The sequence below is a fragment of the Ovis aries genome, chromosome 20 (assembly GCF_016772045.2).
Source record: "Ovis aries strain OAR_USU_Benz2616 breed Rambouillet chromosome 20, ARS-UI_Ramb_v3.0, whole genome shotgun sequence".
Lineage (NCBI taxonomy): Eukaryota > Metazoa > Chordata > Mammalia > Artiodactyla > Bovidae > Ovis > Ovis aries.
This window is the reverse complement of record NC_056073.1, coordinates 24103890-24121661: the sequence shown is the minus strand read 5'-3', so window position 1 is coordinate 24121661 and position 17772 is coordinate 24103890. Positions and strand designations below refer to the sequence as shown.

The window sequence follows — 17772 nt, the reverse complement described above, 5'->3', positions numbered from 1 at the left end:
GGAAACTAAGGGACAGAGACAATAAGTAACTTGTCTAAGATGTTACTTGTAATAAATACTAGAGCAGGGATTTGAACTCAAGCCAGCTGGTTGCAGATTCTAAGCACCCAGCCACTTATAGTTTACTATAAAATAGCATTTGGGGCAGCAGTTCCTATTGTAGCAGTTATTTGATATGATTAGAGAATAGTATATTCTGATGAACTTGTTCCTTGAGAGACATGTATAGAAAAAATGAATTCTTTAACATTCCAACTGCATTAAATGACTTAGTCTTTGATGCTTTAGATGATACAATAGGATGGAACTATGACAATTTATTATCATGTCTGTATAGATTTGGAAGAGTAGCAGGTAGCGTGGTGTTTTGGTTAATTGAATGCCAGACGACAGAGTTTATGGCAGACATGTCTAAGGGTTTATTATACAAGACCATCAAATTTCCCAAAGAAACAGCCTGGACTCCATCCTTCTGGTAGTATTTTCATTTTCCATTGCTCAAGAGTACATAAATAAAGGAGGTGTCCTTTAGCTTCTCAATATTATTCAGCTCAGATAGTGCAGAAGAAGAATTTGCTGCCTGAGGCGACCAAAGTGTGTAAAATTCCTTAGTGGTATAGATTCTTCCCAACGAAGTAGAAAAGGGAGGAGGGAGCCCTGTGTTCTATTCAGATTTCAGTGATTTTGGCTTTTAATAAAATTTCCCACCTATAATGAAAAGAATAAATACATTGCATCAGTGCCTCAAAGGCATCTCATATTAGCTTGACAATTGACCAAGAGCCCAAGGAGTTCATGTTATTGATATATACAACATGATGCATTATTTGCAGGATTTCCACTTGCATTGAGATCTTTCTACAGGCAGAATAAAGAAGAACATGTTATAAAACCCCAAGTGAGGGGTACCCTACTGGGAAAGTCTGTTCTGAAAGTTGGAGGGTATTAATACACATCTCCATCAAGAAGATGCTGATGCTGATGATGACAACAGCATCAAGAAGAAATCAGAGAGAAAAGAGGAGCAGGGGAGGGAGGAGAAAGAGTTTGATGTGAGGGACCATTAGTGTGGTTTTTGTCATCAGCGCTAGATTTGAATGAATCCCAACTGAACCACTCCCTGGGCAAGTTACTTAAAATTTTTTGCCTTTTTTTTTTTAATGAAAAGGGTGCTGGCATCTTTATTTTTAATATTCGTTTATTTGTTCTTAGTTGTGGCACTCAGGATCTTTGATCTTCGTTATGGCATGAGAACTCTTAGTTACAGCGTGCAGGATCTAGTTCCCTGACCAGGGATTAAACCCCGGCCGCCTGCATTGGGAGCATGGAGTCTTAGCTGTTGGACCACTCCCTTAGCTTTCTTCATTTTTAGTGTCTCCAGTTGTTAGGTGGGAATAATCCTTTCAAGGCAATTGGCAAAAATGGAGATAGAGTAGGTAACAGTACCTAGCCCACCCAGGAACTAACATGGGGTAAACACTCAATAAATGCTTTGTTGAAGTGAACACCATCATTCAGCCAGACACTGGATGTGGAATAAATGGGTCAAAGATGACCTCTGTACACTGGCCTCATGTGACTTCCTCCTTTAAGCAGGGGGGGAATCCATCAGCTGAAAATTCCGCCAATGCCAAATTCAAATTCTTTCACAACCAGTTGTTTTAAAGACAGAAAGAAAGAAAGGAAAGTCACTTAGTCATGTCTGACTCTTTGTGATCCCATGGACTGTAGCCTACCAGGCTACTCCATCCATGGAATCTTCCATGCAAGAGTATTGGAGTGGGTTGCCATTTCCTTCTCCAGGGGATCTTCCCAATTCTGGGATGGAACCCAGGTCTCCTGCATTGCAGGCAGACACTTTACCGTCTGAGCTACCAGGGAAGCACCTCCCCCATCCCTGCACCGCCCACAAGCATATTTATTTAACCTTCTAGAGCCTATCTGCTTTACACACCCTACAAAAACGCATTTAACATCTGATAGCCATAGATCAGATCAACCTGGAGGACTCAGAGCCATTACCACCCTGCAAAGCTCTCTGACCCAGAAACTACCCACTGGGATGCTGAGTGACTCATTATGTGAGGAGCATAGAAGCTGCCTCTCTGATCTCTTTCTCCCCTAGGAGTTCTTTGTCCTCCTCCTCTACTGGGTGGCAGTCTCTGATTGATGCTTCTGGAAGGTCTCCAGCTGGCAGATTTCCCCACCTATGGAACTTGTCAAAGCACCATCTCTATATATCTTGTTCTGTGCTCCGGCCACCTTGTGATCATGTCTTCCCAGTCAACCCTGAAATTTTTGCACTCACTACACTGAGGCTTCAGACCTGACAGTAGAAATGAGGTTGGGAAGACAGGAAGAAGTAAAGAGGATGTGGAACAGGGAAGAAAATGAAGTTAGCTTTCTTTAGCCACAGAACCATCTTTAACTTGGCCTCTTTCCATACAATCCTTACCTGTGTCCACATGTACCTGGAATTCCAGGAAGTCACCCCTTCTCTTTCCTTCTCTCCAAGTCACTGGGTGATTAAATGAGAAATTGCTATAAAAGGCAAAGCTTTGGGTAAAACTGAAGTTTTTAGAATCAAATTGTAAATCCTTGACTCTCTATCAGTCCTTATTGGGATTTATCTTTCAAATTGAATTTCAGGCACCATCTTGCCCACAGGGCCTTTCTTGATATTCAGACGGTGGCTCTGATTTGAACAATGCCATGCCTAATTTACACCTCTTTATGGCTTGTCTTGTTCTGAAGCTTTTTCGGCACCTATTTTTATTAACTTTGGAGGTTCTTTGAGGGCAAGGGCCATATTTAACTTATTTTGTGCCTCTGTGGCATATTCTTCTTTATACTCAAGAAATATTTGAGATAAAATGAAGTATTCATTTTATTCATGTACAATGAATGCTCATAATATACATGGCATTTTAGTAGAGTTGCTAATAAACTAAAAATGCATTGAGATATTTACAAGACTGGGCTCAGGCCCTCACATTTCCATTAATCATCTCTGAGACCTAGACTTCTGAGCCTTGGTTTCCTCAAAAGCAAAATGCTGGTCCTGCTAACTGTCCGAATACTGTTATCAGGCCAGTGTGAGGGTCGAATGGGATAGTATAGGTGAAAGGACTCCATAATTGTGAATTGTCGTTGTTCAGTTACTCAGTTGTGTCCGACTCTTTGCAGCCCCATGGACTGCAGTGTGCCAGGCTTCCCTGTGAATGACTGAATGCCTATATAGCATTGCTATGGGGCTCAGTGCATACTGGAGACAGAGTTTTAGATTTTCATCTTCAGAGAAGTGGAGGCTAAAAAAGAGGTCACGAGGTGTTACTTTCTGGTTATGAAGACCATCATAACTACTTGATTTGCCTCGACACTGAGATGAACTAGTACTTCTTGAGTATAATCATTCTGACAATTTTGCTTTCTGTGCCCTTGAGGTTATAGGCTGTAGCTCCATTAAAGAGTTGTAAGTTTCATGAAAAAATATCAGGTTGACATTAAAACTCTTGATTAGAGTATTATGCACAGTGCTGACCATGTGTTTAATCCAGAAAGATAGTTTTAGAATTGAATACGTGATTGAAGCACTAATCCACTTCACAGGGGCTAATGGATTTTCTTCAACACAGGAGGTGAGATCCTTTCCATTGGAATGGTGCTGCCAGTGAACCACACAGATCTGGATGCTGAAGTCCGCATTGGGGACACCAGGGCTTGGGTCCAAGCGCAGACAGCTCAGGGCCTGGAGGTGGTGCTCCCCCCGCTGCCTGCCGGGCTCCACGGAATCTCAGTCTCCATCAATGGAGTCCACATTCACGCACAAGGGTGAGGTGGACTCCTGCCATTCATTATAGCTCTCCTGATGGTCTAATGATTCAGCTGAAGAATTCTAGCTTTGAGTTAGGTCATTATTTTTTTTCTTCTTCCTCTGAAGTTAAGAGATAAACACACTAGAATCCTAAAATTTGAACAAATCTTAGAGATCTTACAGGACAGTTTACTCTCAAGTCCAATTTTTGGCTTACTAGTTGGGGAAAAGAGAACTTTCTGGAGCTAAGATGTCATGTCTCTTGGTTGGGCTGGGGTGGGGTGGGCACCTCTATGTCAGGAGGAAGAATCTGTGCTTAATAAGAGACTGCTTTCACTAAGACCTTTAATTAGACTGTATCTTGGGCTTTGAATAAATGCTGTCAATTACTGCACAAGCTGTTCTCAGTCCTGTTCACCCTAAAGTCCCTCTGCCCAGCATTTCTCCGGAAGTTCCCTCACTTCATTCCAGAAAGTAGCTAAACTCAGGGAGACTGATGTGCCCACCGGATGCCCGTGCAGGAAAGCGTCCCCCACAGATTCTTTTCTACACTATTTCCCTCTTTCTCTGGTGGGCAGTGCTGGTCTCATAGGCTTTCCATCACCGCTCCATTTCTCTTTTCTTCTCTAATATACACATCTCTGCTGTTTTGTGCCTTCTTTTCTCCTGACTTTCAGTTATTTCATGACCATCTCCTCATTTTCTGTAGGGTGGATCTTCACATCCAGTACATCACAGAAGTCTTCAGCATCCAGCCTCGCTGTGGGTCCCTTGTGGGTGAGTGGCTCTGGCCTGACTGGTTTCATGTATTCTGCAGGTCTACTCCCTGGCTATTCAGATTTCCTGGATTAATAAACTAGTGAGGCTAGAGATGGGGCTGCAGGGAGAGGCAGTTTGCCCTGCCCTGGGAGCTGAGTGGTCTACTTTGGAGTGTGTGAAACTCAGGATTCTTTAGCCCAGTGAGTTCAGAAAATTAAGGAATTTTTATGAAAAATAGGTGTGTCTAGTTTTCTTTTTTTTCAATGGAAAGGGGCTGAAGTATCTAAAAAGTGGCACATCTTGAGTACATATCACCAAATCGCTTTGCTATACACCAGAAATGAGTGGAAATGAGCATGACGTTGTAGACCGAGTACAGTTCAACTGAAAAAAATGCAGAGAACAAGTGAAGAGCTTCCTGAGTTAGCATTTCGATACTGCTTATGCAAGGAGAGGAGACATGCGTCTCTGATGTCTTTACTTGCTCTGGGATGTGGATGAAGGACCAGACAGAGTCAGGAGATGGATGGGAAGGAGTGGGTGGAAGGGAGCTCCGAGAGAGAGGGCATGTATTTATATGAATAGCTGATTCACTTTGTTGTTCAGCAGAAACTAACACAACAGTGTAAAGCAACTATACCTCACTAATTAAAAAAAAACACAAATGCCACTATGGGCGATGTCAGGACTGGACAAATAGAGAAATACAGAAAACGATTCATCTTCAGGAAAAAGAAAGAAAGCCATGTATTTGCATGTGATAATCGTTGTGACGGCGCATGAAATAGCACATTGTTCATTAGAATTTTCTTATTGAAGTGTAGTTGATTTACAATGGTACGTTAGTTTCAGGTATACAGTAAAGTGAATATATATACGTATATCCATTCCTTTTTAGATTCTTTTTCCATGTAGGCCATTAACGGAGTATCAAAGTGTTCCCTGCATTCTATAGTAGGTACATTATCCTTTTTGAACATAGTATAGTCCTTTTAAAAGCTGCTTTACCTTACCGCTGATTTGGTGATGATAAGGGGTACATGGCTCGCATCCCTGTTCTGTGGCGAGAGTTTGATTGGCCCTCAACTAGAAAGTGAGACAATATGGCTAGAGCAGCAAAATCACAAGCATGCTTCAGTGGCTCTTGATATGTGACATACAAATACACATATGACTATACAATATATGGATTACTGAAACATTATATAGACTAATATAGAGGATAAGTAGAAGAATTCAACAAATTTAATTTTTCATCAGGGTGTTAGTTGAATATCAGTTCAGTTGCTCAGCTGTGTCCAACTCTGCGACCCCATGAACTTCAGCATGCCAGGCTTCCCTGTCCATCACCAACCCCCAGAGCTTGCTCAAACTCATGTCCATCGAGTCGGTGATGCCATCCAACCATCTCATCCTCGGTCATCCCCTTCTCCTCCTGCCTTTAATTTTTCTCAGCATCAGGGTCTTTTCCAGTGAGTCAATTCTTCGCATCAGGGGGCCAAAGTATTGGGATTTCAGCTTCAGCATCAGTCCTTCCAATGAATATTCAGGACTGATTTTCTTTAGAATTGAGTGGTTTGATCTCCTTGCAGCCCAAGAGACTCTCAAGAATCTTCTCTAACACCACAGTTGAAATCCATCAATTTGAACTGGTGCTCAGCTTTCTTTTTGGTCCAATTCTCACATGCATACATGACTACTGACAAAACCATAGCTTTGACTAGACGGACCTTTGTTGGCAAAGTAATGTCTCTGCTTTTTAATATGCTGTTAGTTTGGCCATATATAGAACAATATACGTATACTCTGCATAATAATACAGAGAATAATAGGGAATAATAGGGCAGTTAATACAACAGATGATAAGAAGACTAGATTTTTTATTTTTTATTAATGTATATGTTGTATACATGTGTATATGAATTATACATATACTCTCTCTACATGGTAATATATAGAATAATGTAGAATAGCATGTATGACAATACAGCAGATGATGAGAGCACGTCAAGAAATTTAATTTTTCATTAGTGTCGAAGTTGTCTAGGATCTATAAATATACTTGAAAATATATTTTGTCTTAAATTTTATAAACATTCTTCTTATAGAATAATTTGTGTTGTTTTACTGCCATGTGAATTTCATGCCATCTGACTCCTGCCAAAATGGTCGTACATTTAACACTGGTGGGATGAGGCGAAAGAATTTCACTAACACTTACCCCACCTTTCACTTAGTTGTGCTGGGGCTCACACAGCTGCTGTGAGTTCCTAGTTCTGAAATACCTGCTTCTCAGTTTTTTTCTTAATATTTGTGCTTCAGGTGGGACCATCCTCAGCATCTCAGGAAGAGGGTTCAGCAGGGACCGAGCTTTGCTTTGGGTGCTGGTGGGCAGTCGGTCCTGTGACATTGTGAACTCAACAGAGACCAGCGTCTGGTGTGAGACCCCGCCGCCAGCCCCCCTGCCGCTGAGCGCCCCAGTCCCTGTGGAGGTCTGGGCTGGCAGCAAGCCCTTCCCCCACCGACCTTCGCCTCGCCTGGTGGGGAAGGGCTTCACCTTCATGTACGAAGTGGCAGCAACGCCAGTGGTCACCGTCATGCGAGGAGAAGTTGCGAATCAGAGCCTGAGGCTCTACGTGGAGGGACAAAATCTCTCCGACTCAGTGGTCCTTCTGGGTAACTTGAGCTGTGATCTCCAGACCCCGTCTCCCGGGAGCAACTTGAGCCTGGCTGGGTGTACTTTTCCTCTTGACACTTTGGAGGCCGGCCTGTATCCTCTCCAAATCCACCAGAGGCAGATGGGGTTTGCTGACATGTCTGCGGTGTCCCGGCAGTGGGTGGTGATGCCTCAGATAACCGCCGTTTTCCCAACACGCGGGTCCACTTGCGGAGGGACTGTTCTCACAGTGAGGGGCTTGGCTTTCCGCTCCAGCAGGGGGTCAGTGGAGGTTGACCTCTCGGGTCCCTTTACCTGTGTGATTTTGAGTTTTGGGGACCAGACAGTCCTCTGCCGGATTACCCCCGTGGGTGATCCCTTGCCTGGTGCTTCCTTCACCCTGAATGTCACTGTCCTGGTGAATGGACTTCCCAGCATGTGTCAGGGGAATTGTACTCTTTTCTTGTGTGAAGAGACAACTCCTATCATGGATGATTGGACCACAAACATCAGTGGGTCTCTGACGACAGTGCTGGTTAGGGGTCAGAGGTTAGGTATCACGGCTGATGAGCCAGTGGTGTTTGTGGATGATCGTCTTGCTTGCACTGTGACTTTCCATAATGCAAGCCACGTGGCATGCTGGATAAGTGACTTGTCCCCTGGACCTCACTACCTATCTGTTTTACATGCAAGATATGGGTATGCCTGTTCTAGTAACTTTTCCAGACACTTCCATGTTTGGCCTCAAGTGTTTCATTACTTCCCCAAGAATGTCAGCCTCCATGGTGGAAGCCTCTTGACGTTGGAGGGCACTGCCCTGAAGGGACTGAACTCCACGTTAGTCTACATTGGTCAGCAGGCCTGCCTGACCGTGAGCCTCGGCTCTGAGCTCATCCAATGTGCTGTTCCTGCAGGGAATGGCTCTGCTGCCCTGGACATAGAGGTAGACGGAGCTTCCTATCAGATGGGTGTCATCGGTTACAGCAGCGCCTTCACTCCTGAATTGCTCTCTGTTTCTCAGACTGATGATGTTTTAACCTTTTCGGTAGCCCGGATCTCAGGAGCTGCAAACATAGACATTTTTATTGGGATGTCCCCTTGTGTGGGTGTCTCTGGCAACCATACCCTTCTCCACTGTGTGGTCCCATCTCTTCCAACCGGGGAGTACCAAGTCAGAGGTTACGACCGCATGAGAGGGTGGGCCTCGTCCGTCCTGGTGTTCACTTCCAGAGTGACCATTACAGCAGTGACCGAGAATTTTGGTAAGTCAGACAGATGAGGCAGAGAGCTTTCTTTATGTAAGTGAATTAACAGCTCCTCTCAGCACTCTACAAGGTAGGAAATCAGCATCAGTTTGAACAATAGAAGAAGAAAGAAGCCGGTTGGCCTCTTACAGTCGCAGCTTCCTCCTAAAACTTTGTCATGCTCCAGTTATGAGGCTTTTTTTGTTGTTGTTGAAGAGATTGTGCATATTCTCTAAGTGTTTGATTGTCTTTTAATTTGATGCATTAACCCACTTTAATTTGTGTTTTAAATTAAATAATACCATTTGTAAGAGCTCATAATTTGATCATTTAAGTAGAGCATAAATGCCTTCATCTATTTTTAGACCTATTTGCCAATTTGAATTGTTTTAAACGTATTAAATATGATTAATTTTTATCATTTTGTACCATTTCACAGATGAATTCATACTCCATCAATAACAGGCCAATTGTGCAGTACAACGGCATTGGTTGAACTTTCTCTCCTTTTAGATAGGCTGCAGTGTGCTTTGCCTTTTCTTACAGTGAAGGTTTGGGTTTCTGTTCCCTTAATGTCTTCCTGCACTTAAGATGGGGCTTCCCAGGTGGCGCTAGTGGTAAAGAACCCACCTGCCAGTGCAGGAGACATAAGAGATGTGGGTTCCATCCCTGGGTGGGGAAGATCTCCTGGAGGAGGCATGGCAACCCACTCCAGTATTTTTGCCTGGAGAACCCCATGGACAGAGGAGCCTGGTGGGTTACAGTCCATGGGGTTGTAAAGAATCAGACACAACTGAAGTGACTCAGCACATAAACACACTTAAGATAGTTCAAACGTGATTGTGATGCATAAAGTTTAGAAGTCACGGAGCAGGGTCCTAGGCTGAGGGAGTACCAATCCATTTTTTGGAACAAATGTGTCCGACCTCAGCTGGGTGAGATACTATAGGGATTGGACTTGTTTCTAAGTCTGTTACTATCTTAGCTGGGTAACTTTTTTAAGCCTCAGCATTTTTATTTGATAAAAGGTTGGGGCTGGTTTTTCCTCCCTAGTTCCCCTTTCAACTCTTTAAGAATCCATGACTTTTAGGCAAGAGAGCAGGGGTAAGAATGTACCCTGGCAAAAACTTGGTCAGGTGGCTGTGTAAGTACCACCTAGACTTGACATGAAGGTGGGAGAAACTGGAATCTCAGCATAGACTAGAGATTTCAACTGGCATTTTCCTTTATTGGTTCTCATACTGAAGCAAAACATATTGTCTTGACTTTACGAATTGGGTAGGCATACTTCCTAAACAGCAGGTAGGAGTGTTAAGCAGGGCAACAATATTCTGGAGAGAAATACGGCCATATCCTCCCAAACTAAAAATTTACTTTTCATTGACCTAGTAATTCCATGTCTAAGAGTTTACATCATTTTTATTCATATAAGTATATAGTTCATTGCAGCATTTTTAATTGCAGCAAAAGGGGAGAACTTATGGAACTATTCCTGATAGCTCAGTTGGTAAAGAATCCGCCTGCAGTGCAGGGGACCCAGGTTCGATTCCTGGGTTGCAAAGATCTCCTGGAGAAGGGATAGGCCACCCACTTCAGTATTCTTAGGCTTCCCTGGTGGCTCAGCTGGTAAAGAATCCTCCTGCAATGTGGGAGACCTGGGTTCAATCTCTGGGTTGGGAATATCCCCTGGAGAAGGGAAAGGCTACCCACTCCAGTATTCTGGACTGGAGAATTCCATGGGCTGTATAGTCCATCAGGTTGCAAAGAGTCGGACACGACTAAGTGACTTTCGCTTTTACTTTCAGCAATCAACAGGAAAATTGCTCAGTAAATTAGGGCATAGTCATATAATGGAATTCTAAGTGTCTGTTAAAATGAAGAGCTGGACCTCTCTCTCTCTCTCTCTCTCTCTCTCTATATATATATATATATATATATATATATATATATATATATGTAGACTTGGAAAGATGTTTATGCTGCATTTCTAATGAAGAAAACAAGTCATAGAATGCTATGTATAGAATGATCAGTTTGTAGTAACATAGTCTATATGCTTTAGAACATCCTAAAGGCTTCACAAGAAACTAGACATGTCTTTTTCTGGGGAGTGAGATAAGTAGGTAAGGGAAGTTTTACTTTCATTTTGTACTCTCCTGTATAAAAGTTTATAAACTATAAACAAGCATTATTTTCACATGTAAGAATCATGACACTTTTCATAGGTTGTTGAGTATGACTAGAGTTTGACCGGAGAAAGCAATGGCACCCCACTCCAGTACTCTTGCCTGGAAAATCACATGGATGGAGGAGCCTGGTAGGCTACAGTCCATGGAGTCGCTAAGAGTCAGACACGACTGAGCGACTTCACTTTCACTTTTCACTTTCATGCATTGGAGAACGAAATGGCAACGCACTCCAGTGTTCTTGCCTGGAGAATCCCAGGGACGGGGGAGCCTGGTGGGCTGCCATCTGTGGGGTCGCACAGAGTCGAACACGACTGAAGCGACTTTAGCAGCAGGGTTTGACAGAACGGGATTCAGAGCTCAGAGCTTAGTGAGAGGAAACTGAGAAAATCGGGGATCTCAGGCCTATTGTGTGGACTCTGGTGGGCATGGAAAGAAGGGTGGGCAGCAAGAAAGCATGGGCTTGAATTCTGAGGAAAAAAAAAAAGATTTGCCTCTGAGATGGTAAACTGCTCATTTTGTCTTTAAAGGCCGCCTAGGCGGGAGGCTCGTGCATGTGTTCGGAGCAGGATTTTCTCCCGGGAACATCTCAGCTGCCGTGTGTGGTGCTCCCTGCCAAGTCTTGGCTAATGCGACAGTGTCTGCCTTCAGCTGCTTGGTTCTGCCCCTCGATGGTCAGTAAAAACACCAGATTTGTTTTATAAAGAGTAGGTGTAAAATTAGCATACTTTGGTTAACTCCATCATTTTGGTAATTCATACTCTATTGACTCAATTTTTCTGTTTGTTGCTATGGAAAAAGTTTTCTCTGATCCCCATGTAAAGTGGTAGTTCTGAGGACCACCTATTAAGATGACTCATAATAGCTTTTTCTGTTGTATTAATAACAGCAAAAAATTTATCACGCATTTTTGGCAACAGTTCTGTGATGATGGAGAAAGTGATTTTGAGTTGTGAATATAGTTTCAACGGCAGCATAGCATTATGGAGAAAATAGTCTCTTGGTCTCCTGAGGTGGGGCTGCTGGAAATGTGTGCCTACTGGAAGTACTAGGGAAGGGATTACATCATCCGGCTGGAAATGGCTTGCAAATTAGTGTGCTCAGGTCCTGAATCTTATTATAGGCAAAAGGGTCAATGTTGACATTATCCTTTTATTCTGTAAAGTCCAGGTGATTATCTGAGCCGTAACTCAGTAAAATAACCACAATCTCTCATTGCTTTAAGCTTTGTTGTAGTTTGTTGCTGTTTAGCCGCTAAGTCATGTCCAATTCCTTGCGACCCTATGGACTGTAGCCTGCCAGGCTCCTCTGTCTGTGGGATATTCCAGGAAAGAATACTAGGATGGGCTGCTGTTTCCTTCTTCCGGTGATCTTCCTGTCCCACGGACTGAACCTGCATTTCCTGCATTGGCAGGCAGATTCTTTACCCATGAACCACCTGGGAAGCCCTTTAAGCTGTGCTGCTGCTGCTGCTGCTAAGTCACTTCAGTCGTATCCGACTCTGTGTGACCCCATAGACAGCAGCCCACCAGGCTCCCCCATCCCTGGGATTCTCCAGGCAGGAACACTGGAGTGGGTTGCCATTGCCTTCTCCAATGCATGAAAGTGAAAAGTGAAAGTGAAGTCACTCAGTCGTGTCTGACTCTTCGAGACCCCATGGACTGCAGCCTACCAGGCTCCTCTGTCCATGGCATTTTCTAGGCAAGAGTACTGGAGTGGGGTGCCATCGCCTTCTCCGTTAAGCTGTGTAGTCATCATGTAAAATATGGCATGGAAAGCTATGTCTTTGTGGGGTGGGGGGGTTAGAATGCAAAGTGCAAGGCTGATTTTCCCAGGAAGCTCACAACACATACTAACTACCCACTGAGCTTCAGAAAAAGAATGTTTCAGGGATGAAATTGCCATTAATCACTACAGGGTCAGCTAAACCATGTGATTATCTTGTTTGCATGGTCATACATCTTGTACCTGTGCACTTAAAAACCATTTGCCCTCATATTTTCTGTGTAATGCTTTAAGTTATATTCCTAATTTATGTGTTAGCAACTTGACTGTGGGTAAAAAGACTTACAATGATAAAAGCATCACTTCATCTGAGCTTGGACAAAAATTCCATGATGTATAATACTATTGTGATGGTAGTTTACATTGGGTCGTCTTAGACCAGATGGAGGAAGGAGAGGAGGGGGCAAAGTTGGGGGAGGAGAAACAACCCTTGTTTAAAATATCAGAATCTGAGGGTCTTATTATCATATGTATAAGCAGAACATTATAGAAGAGAGTATTATTCTACTTAAGATTCTGCAATAGGAAATTTAGGGTATGGTAGAAAATTTAAGTTAATATGTCTGTTTCTCTGCTCTCACACCTATGCATAGAACTTTCCTGGCTTAGGGGATGTACAAAATCCATGTTTGATGAAAGAATAAATAAGGGAATTGGGAAATGGTGGAAACATAAAATGTTAGTTGCTCAGACGTGTTTCACTCATTGTGACCCCATGGGCTGTAGCCTGCTAGTCTCCTCTGTCTGTGGGATTCACCAGACAAGAATACTGGAGTGGATAGCCACCCCCTTCTCCAGGGGATCCTCCCGAACCAGGGATCAAACCTGGATCTCCTACATTGCTGGAGCATTCTTTACCCTCTGAGTCACCGGGGAAACAAAACCAACCATTTCTAGGTCCTAATATTTAAGAAATGCTGCCACAGTTCTTTTTTTTTTTCCCCTGGGAGAAGGTGTGGCTTTCACACATACACTGTTTATATCAGTCAACCCCTTGCTATTGTTTCAAGACAACCAGAAGTATGAACTTAAAAACCATGAAGTCAGGGTTAGAGAAGTTGTGTTTTATTGGGAGTTTCATAACTCACAGGAGGAGAATAAAATAAATTATTATATTTAGTGAGATTTGGTTAAATTTATAAAAAGACCAAAATTTCTTGATTTTTAAGAGGAAAACATGAGTGAGAAGCTGTGACTCTTACTCTTACCACTAGGTGTCAGCAAACACTCGTTGATTGTGCAAGGGCTGCTCATTCATTCCAGAGAAATGGATAATTTGACTTTTCCTTTTTCATTAAAAAATAAGTCTTTTAAAAGATGTCTAAAGATGGGGAGGAACTTTTGAAATCCTAATCCATTGGTTTCTTACTTAATATCCAAGATGGAAGTTGGGGATTATCTACGAATCTCTGAAATTGAATAAAATATTTTGTGACTATGATTATGTATTTTTTCCCCCAAGAAGCAGGTCTATAATGAACATCAAATTGTCAGAGGGATGTATCTCAGAAATTGCTAAAAAGTAGGAAGGAATCCCCCTTCCTTCAGAAAGGACTGTATAGAATCAAGTTAGTTAAGAATCTGTTATACTTTAAAAGATTTTTTTAGTGGGTACTTTCACAGCAGTAACCCCCTCAAGTGTTTCACAGTTACTCTTTCCAGAGAAATCTGCCCTTTTACCTAATGCTCCTCACTCTATTTTTTTCACCTTAATCAGTTGGAAGTCCTTGGGAAAGCTGAATAATTTCAGTTCTTCTAACATAATGCTTCTCAACGATATTATTATTGAGGATTATATTATTATGGAAGGATTATTGAAAAAAATTATTATTACTGGAGCAGCAACAGTAGCAGCACCTGTGACTCTGTTAGAAATGCATGACCTTGGGAACTGCTGTATCAGTAAACATTTTGGCATTTCTCTTCTGAGACTGTAGAAATATGGAATCACTATGCTGTATCTTTGAAACTAAAATAGTATTGTAAATCAACTATACTTCAATAAATTTTTTTAAAAAAGATGAAGCTTTTTAAAAAGTCCTTTTGCTGCTTTGGGGTCATTCATCTTTACTCTGGGGCTTCTCCAGTGGCTCAGCAGTAAAGAATGCAGGAGATGGCAGGAGGCCTGGGTTCGATCCCTGGATCGGGAAGATCCCCTGGCAGAAGGCATGGCAACCCACTCCAGGATTCTGGACTGGAGATCTTATGGTCACAGGAGCCTGGCGGGTTACAGTTCATAGGGTTGCAAAGAGCCGGATATGACTGAAGAGACTGGGCACACACACACCCATCTTTACTTTTCTCTCAGATTATACTTCTAATGAAAGAAGAATTTTACTTTTTCATACGATAGGTTGTTATAACACCTTGTCAGTTTAACACTCTGTATTTGTTTAAAATCAGCAAGATATTTGATCTTTTCGTTTCCTGAATTTTGTATCTTGAATTATACGACATGACTTCTTCATGGAAACTGATTTTTTTCTGTGAGGTGCGAAAACTTAAAGTGATTAAGGTTGCACAGCTATTTCGTGGCAGAACCTTGGGTAAAATTGAGTAAAATTCCTGGATTCTGATCCCCAGCGCTGGGCATTTATCATAATCCACCTTGTCAATTTGCATCCACCTAATCACTCATAATGAGTTCATTATTTTATAGGTGTTAAGCCTATTTTTATTTGCCCTAGGGCTTACTAACTGGAAAGTTCTCGTGTTTCCTCTGTCCATGTGAGAGTCTTACTTTCCAGATGTTTTAACTGCTATAATTCTTTGGGAACACAGTCACAGAACCTACTGTCTGTCAGGTGCTTCAGAATGTACCAGCAAAAATAGTAACTATTTTGTGTGAATGAGTAGCGGCAAACCCTCTTGTGTACTTGGCGCCTCCCTTGCTGCATGCAGCCATGTGATATGGGCAGGTGTCTTAGCTTCACACTCATAGTCCTTGATAACACGTGTTCTGTACCTGCATGAACAGGCTAGCTGCTGAGGTAGAAGGCTAGAGAAAAATTGTTTTTTGTTTTTTGTTTTTTTCCTATTTAAGGTTTTCAGGCAGAGGTACTCCCAAACCATCTCACGTAGAGACTTGTTCATGCTTAGTCGCTTTGTCGAGGCCAACTCTGCAATCCCATGGGCTCTAGCCTGCCAGGCTCCCCTGTCCAGAGGGTTCTCCAGGCAAGAATACTAGAGTGGGTTGTCATTTCATACTCCAAAGAAAGTAGGAAATGGCAGACTTGTTCATCCTCCTGTTAAAGGTTATTGCCAGTCTGCCTTGGTGATGCTTTTTACATTGTCTCTCGTGACCTGGGAAGAAATGGTCTCAGGGTCAGAGAGCTTCAGATCATTGCTTTTCTTCTTTATGAAATGTTTATAGAACCCTCTATATGAAAATCAAGAACTTCAGTTAATCAAGAGATCCCATAAAGATAATGAGAAGTCTAGCCACAAAGCTGGAGAAGGTGTTAATAAGCATGTAACTTCTTCAGGATTAGTACTCAGAATATAAATGGCACAAATCAATAAGGAAAAGATAAGCATTCCAGTAGAACAAAGGGGCAAGTGACCTACATGAGAAGTTCATAGAAGAGAAAATAGGAGTTATTACTACATATACAAAAAGGTGCTCAACCTAAAAAATAATGATGAAAATGCGAATTAAGGTCACAATGAAATGCTTTTGTATACTCACTGGACTGACCAAAATTAAGTCTGATAATCTTAAGTGCTGGCAATTATGTGGATTACTGCGAACCCATAAAGACAGGAAAGCAAAATGGCACAAACAATTTTCTAGGAGACATATCCTCCAGAGAAAGTGCATTACGTATTTGTAGTGGCAAAAGCTGGGAAATTCCCCAAAGTCCACTGGTGACAGAATAGGCAGATATCTTGTAGTACTTTCACACAAAGCAGTGTTGGAGAGCAATGAAAACATCTGAACAGCAGTTATGTGTGGTAATATGGCTAAATCTTGGAAGCATAATGTGGAGTGAAGAAATCAGGTCTAAGAGTATTATGCCATGTATAACTTTCTAAAGTTCAAAAGGAAGCAAAAATCAGCCACCTGTCTAGTGGTTGTTTCTGAGACTGAGGAGGAAGTGGTAGGGTTGGCCAGGAGCACGTCGATTGGTGAGCATCGTGCCGATGTTAGACTTTATGTTGGCTGATCTTGTGGTACATTCACATGAGTTTTTTTTTTTTTTTTACTTGGATGATTCATATTTTACAAAAACATTATTTATATCCTTCTGTATGTATTATGTATATCTAATACTTAAAAAAATTTTCATGTATTTTATTGGAGGATAATTACAATATTTTGGTGTTTTTTTTTCATACATGGACATGTGTTATTTATTGTTGGAGGTATAGTTGCTTTGGGCTTTTCTGGTAGCTCAGCTGGTAAAAAATCTGCCTGTAACACAGGAGACTCCACTTCAGTTCCCGGGTTGGGAAGATGCCCCTGGAGAAGAGAGAGGCTACCCACTCCAGTATTCATGGGCTTCCCTGGTGGCTCACATGGTAAAGAATCCACCTGCAATGTGGGAGACCTGGGTTCAATCTCGGGTAGGGAAGATCCCCTGGAGGAGGGCATGGCAACCCACTCCAGTATTCTTGCCTGGAGAATCCACATGGATAGAGGAGCCTGGAGGGCTATAGCCCATGGGGTTGCAACGAGTCAGACATGACTGAGCAACTAAGCACAGCACATAGTTGCCTTACAACATTGTGTGAGTTTCTGCCGTATAATAACATAAATCAGCTAGGCTTCAGTCATGTCCGACTTTTTGCAACGCTATGGACATAGCCCACCAGGCTCCTCTATCCATGGGATTTTCCAGGCAAGAATGCTGGAGTGGGTTGCCATTTCCTATTCCAGGGGATCTTCTTGACCCAGGGATCAAACCCGTGTCTCTTGTGTCTCCTGCATTGCCAGGTGGGTTCTTTACTGTTAGTGCCACCTGGGAATCAGCTATATGTATATGCATATCCCTTCCCGCTTGAACCTCCGTCCCACTGCCCCACCTTCCCATCCCATCTATCTAGGTAATCACAGAGCGCAGAACTGAGCTCCTTGTGTTATACAACAAGTTCCTACTAGCTGTCTATTTTACACGTGGGTGTATATATTCAATCCTAATCTTGAAGTTCAAGCCTCCCCTCCCCCACCCTTATGTCCACAGGTCCATTATGTTCATTCTCTACGTCTGTGTCTCTATTCCTGCCCTGCTAATAGGCTCACCTGTATCATTTTTCAAGATTCCACATATGCGTTAATATATGATGTTTGTTTTTCTGATTTTTAATGAGTAAGTTTATTTTCCTATT

General features: G+C 42.4%; 1 protein-coding gene across 3 annotated transcripts in view; it reads left to right on the top strand.

Annotated features, from left to right (window-relative positions):
- Positions 1-17772, top strand: part of PKHD1 (PKHD1 ciliary IPT domain containing fibrocystin/polyductin) — a 454852-nt gene that overhangs the window by 58180 nt on the left and 378900 nt on the right. For all 3 annotated transcript variants that reach the window (XM_060403704.1, XM_060403705.1, XM_027959080.3), the window contains exons 30-33: positions 3636-3831; positions 4524-4591; positions 6896-8491; positions 11190-11333. In XM_060403704.1, coding sequence (XP_060259687.1) covers positions 3636-3831; positions 4524-4591; positions 6896-8491; positions 11190-11333 — 2004 coding nt within the window. The remainder of the gene's footprint in view (positions 1-3635; positions 3832-4523; positions 4592-6895; positions 8492-11189; positions 11334-17772) is intronic.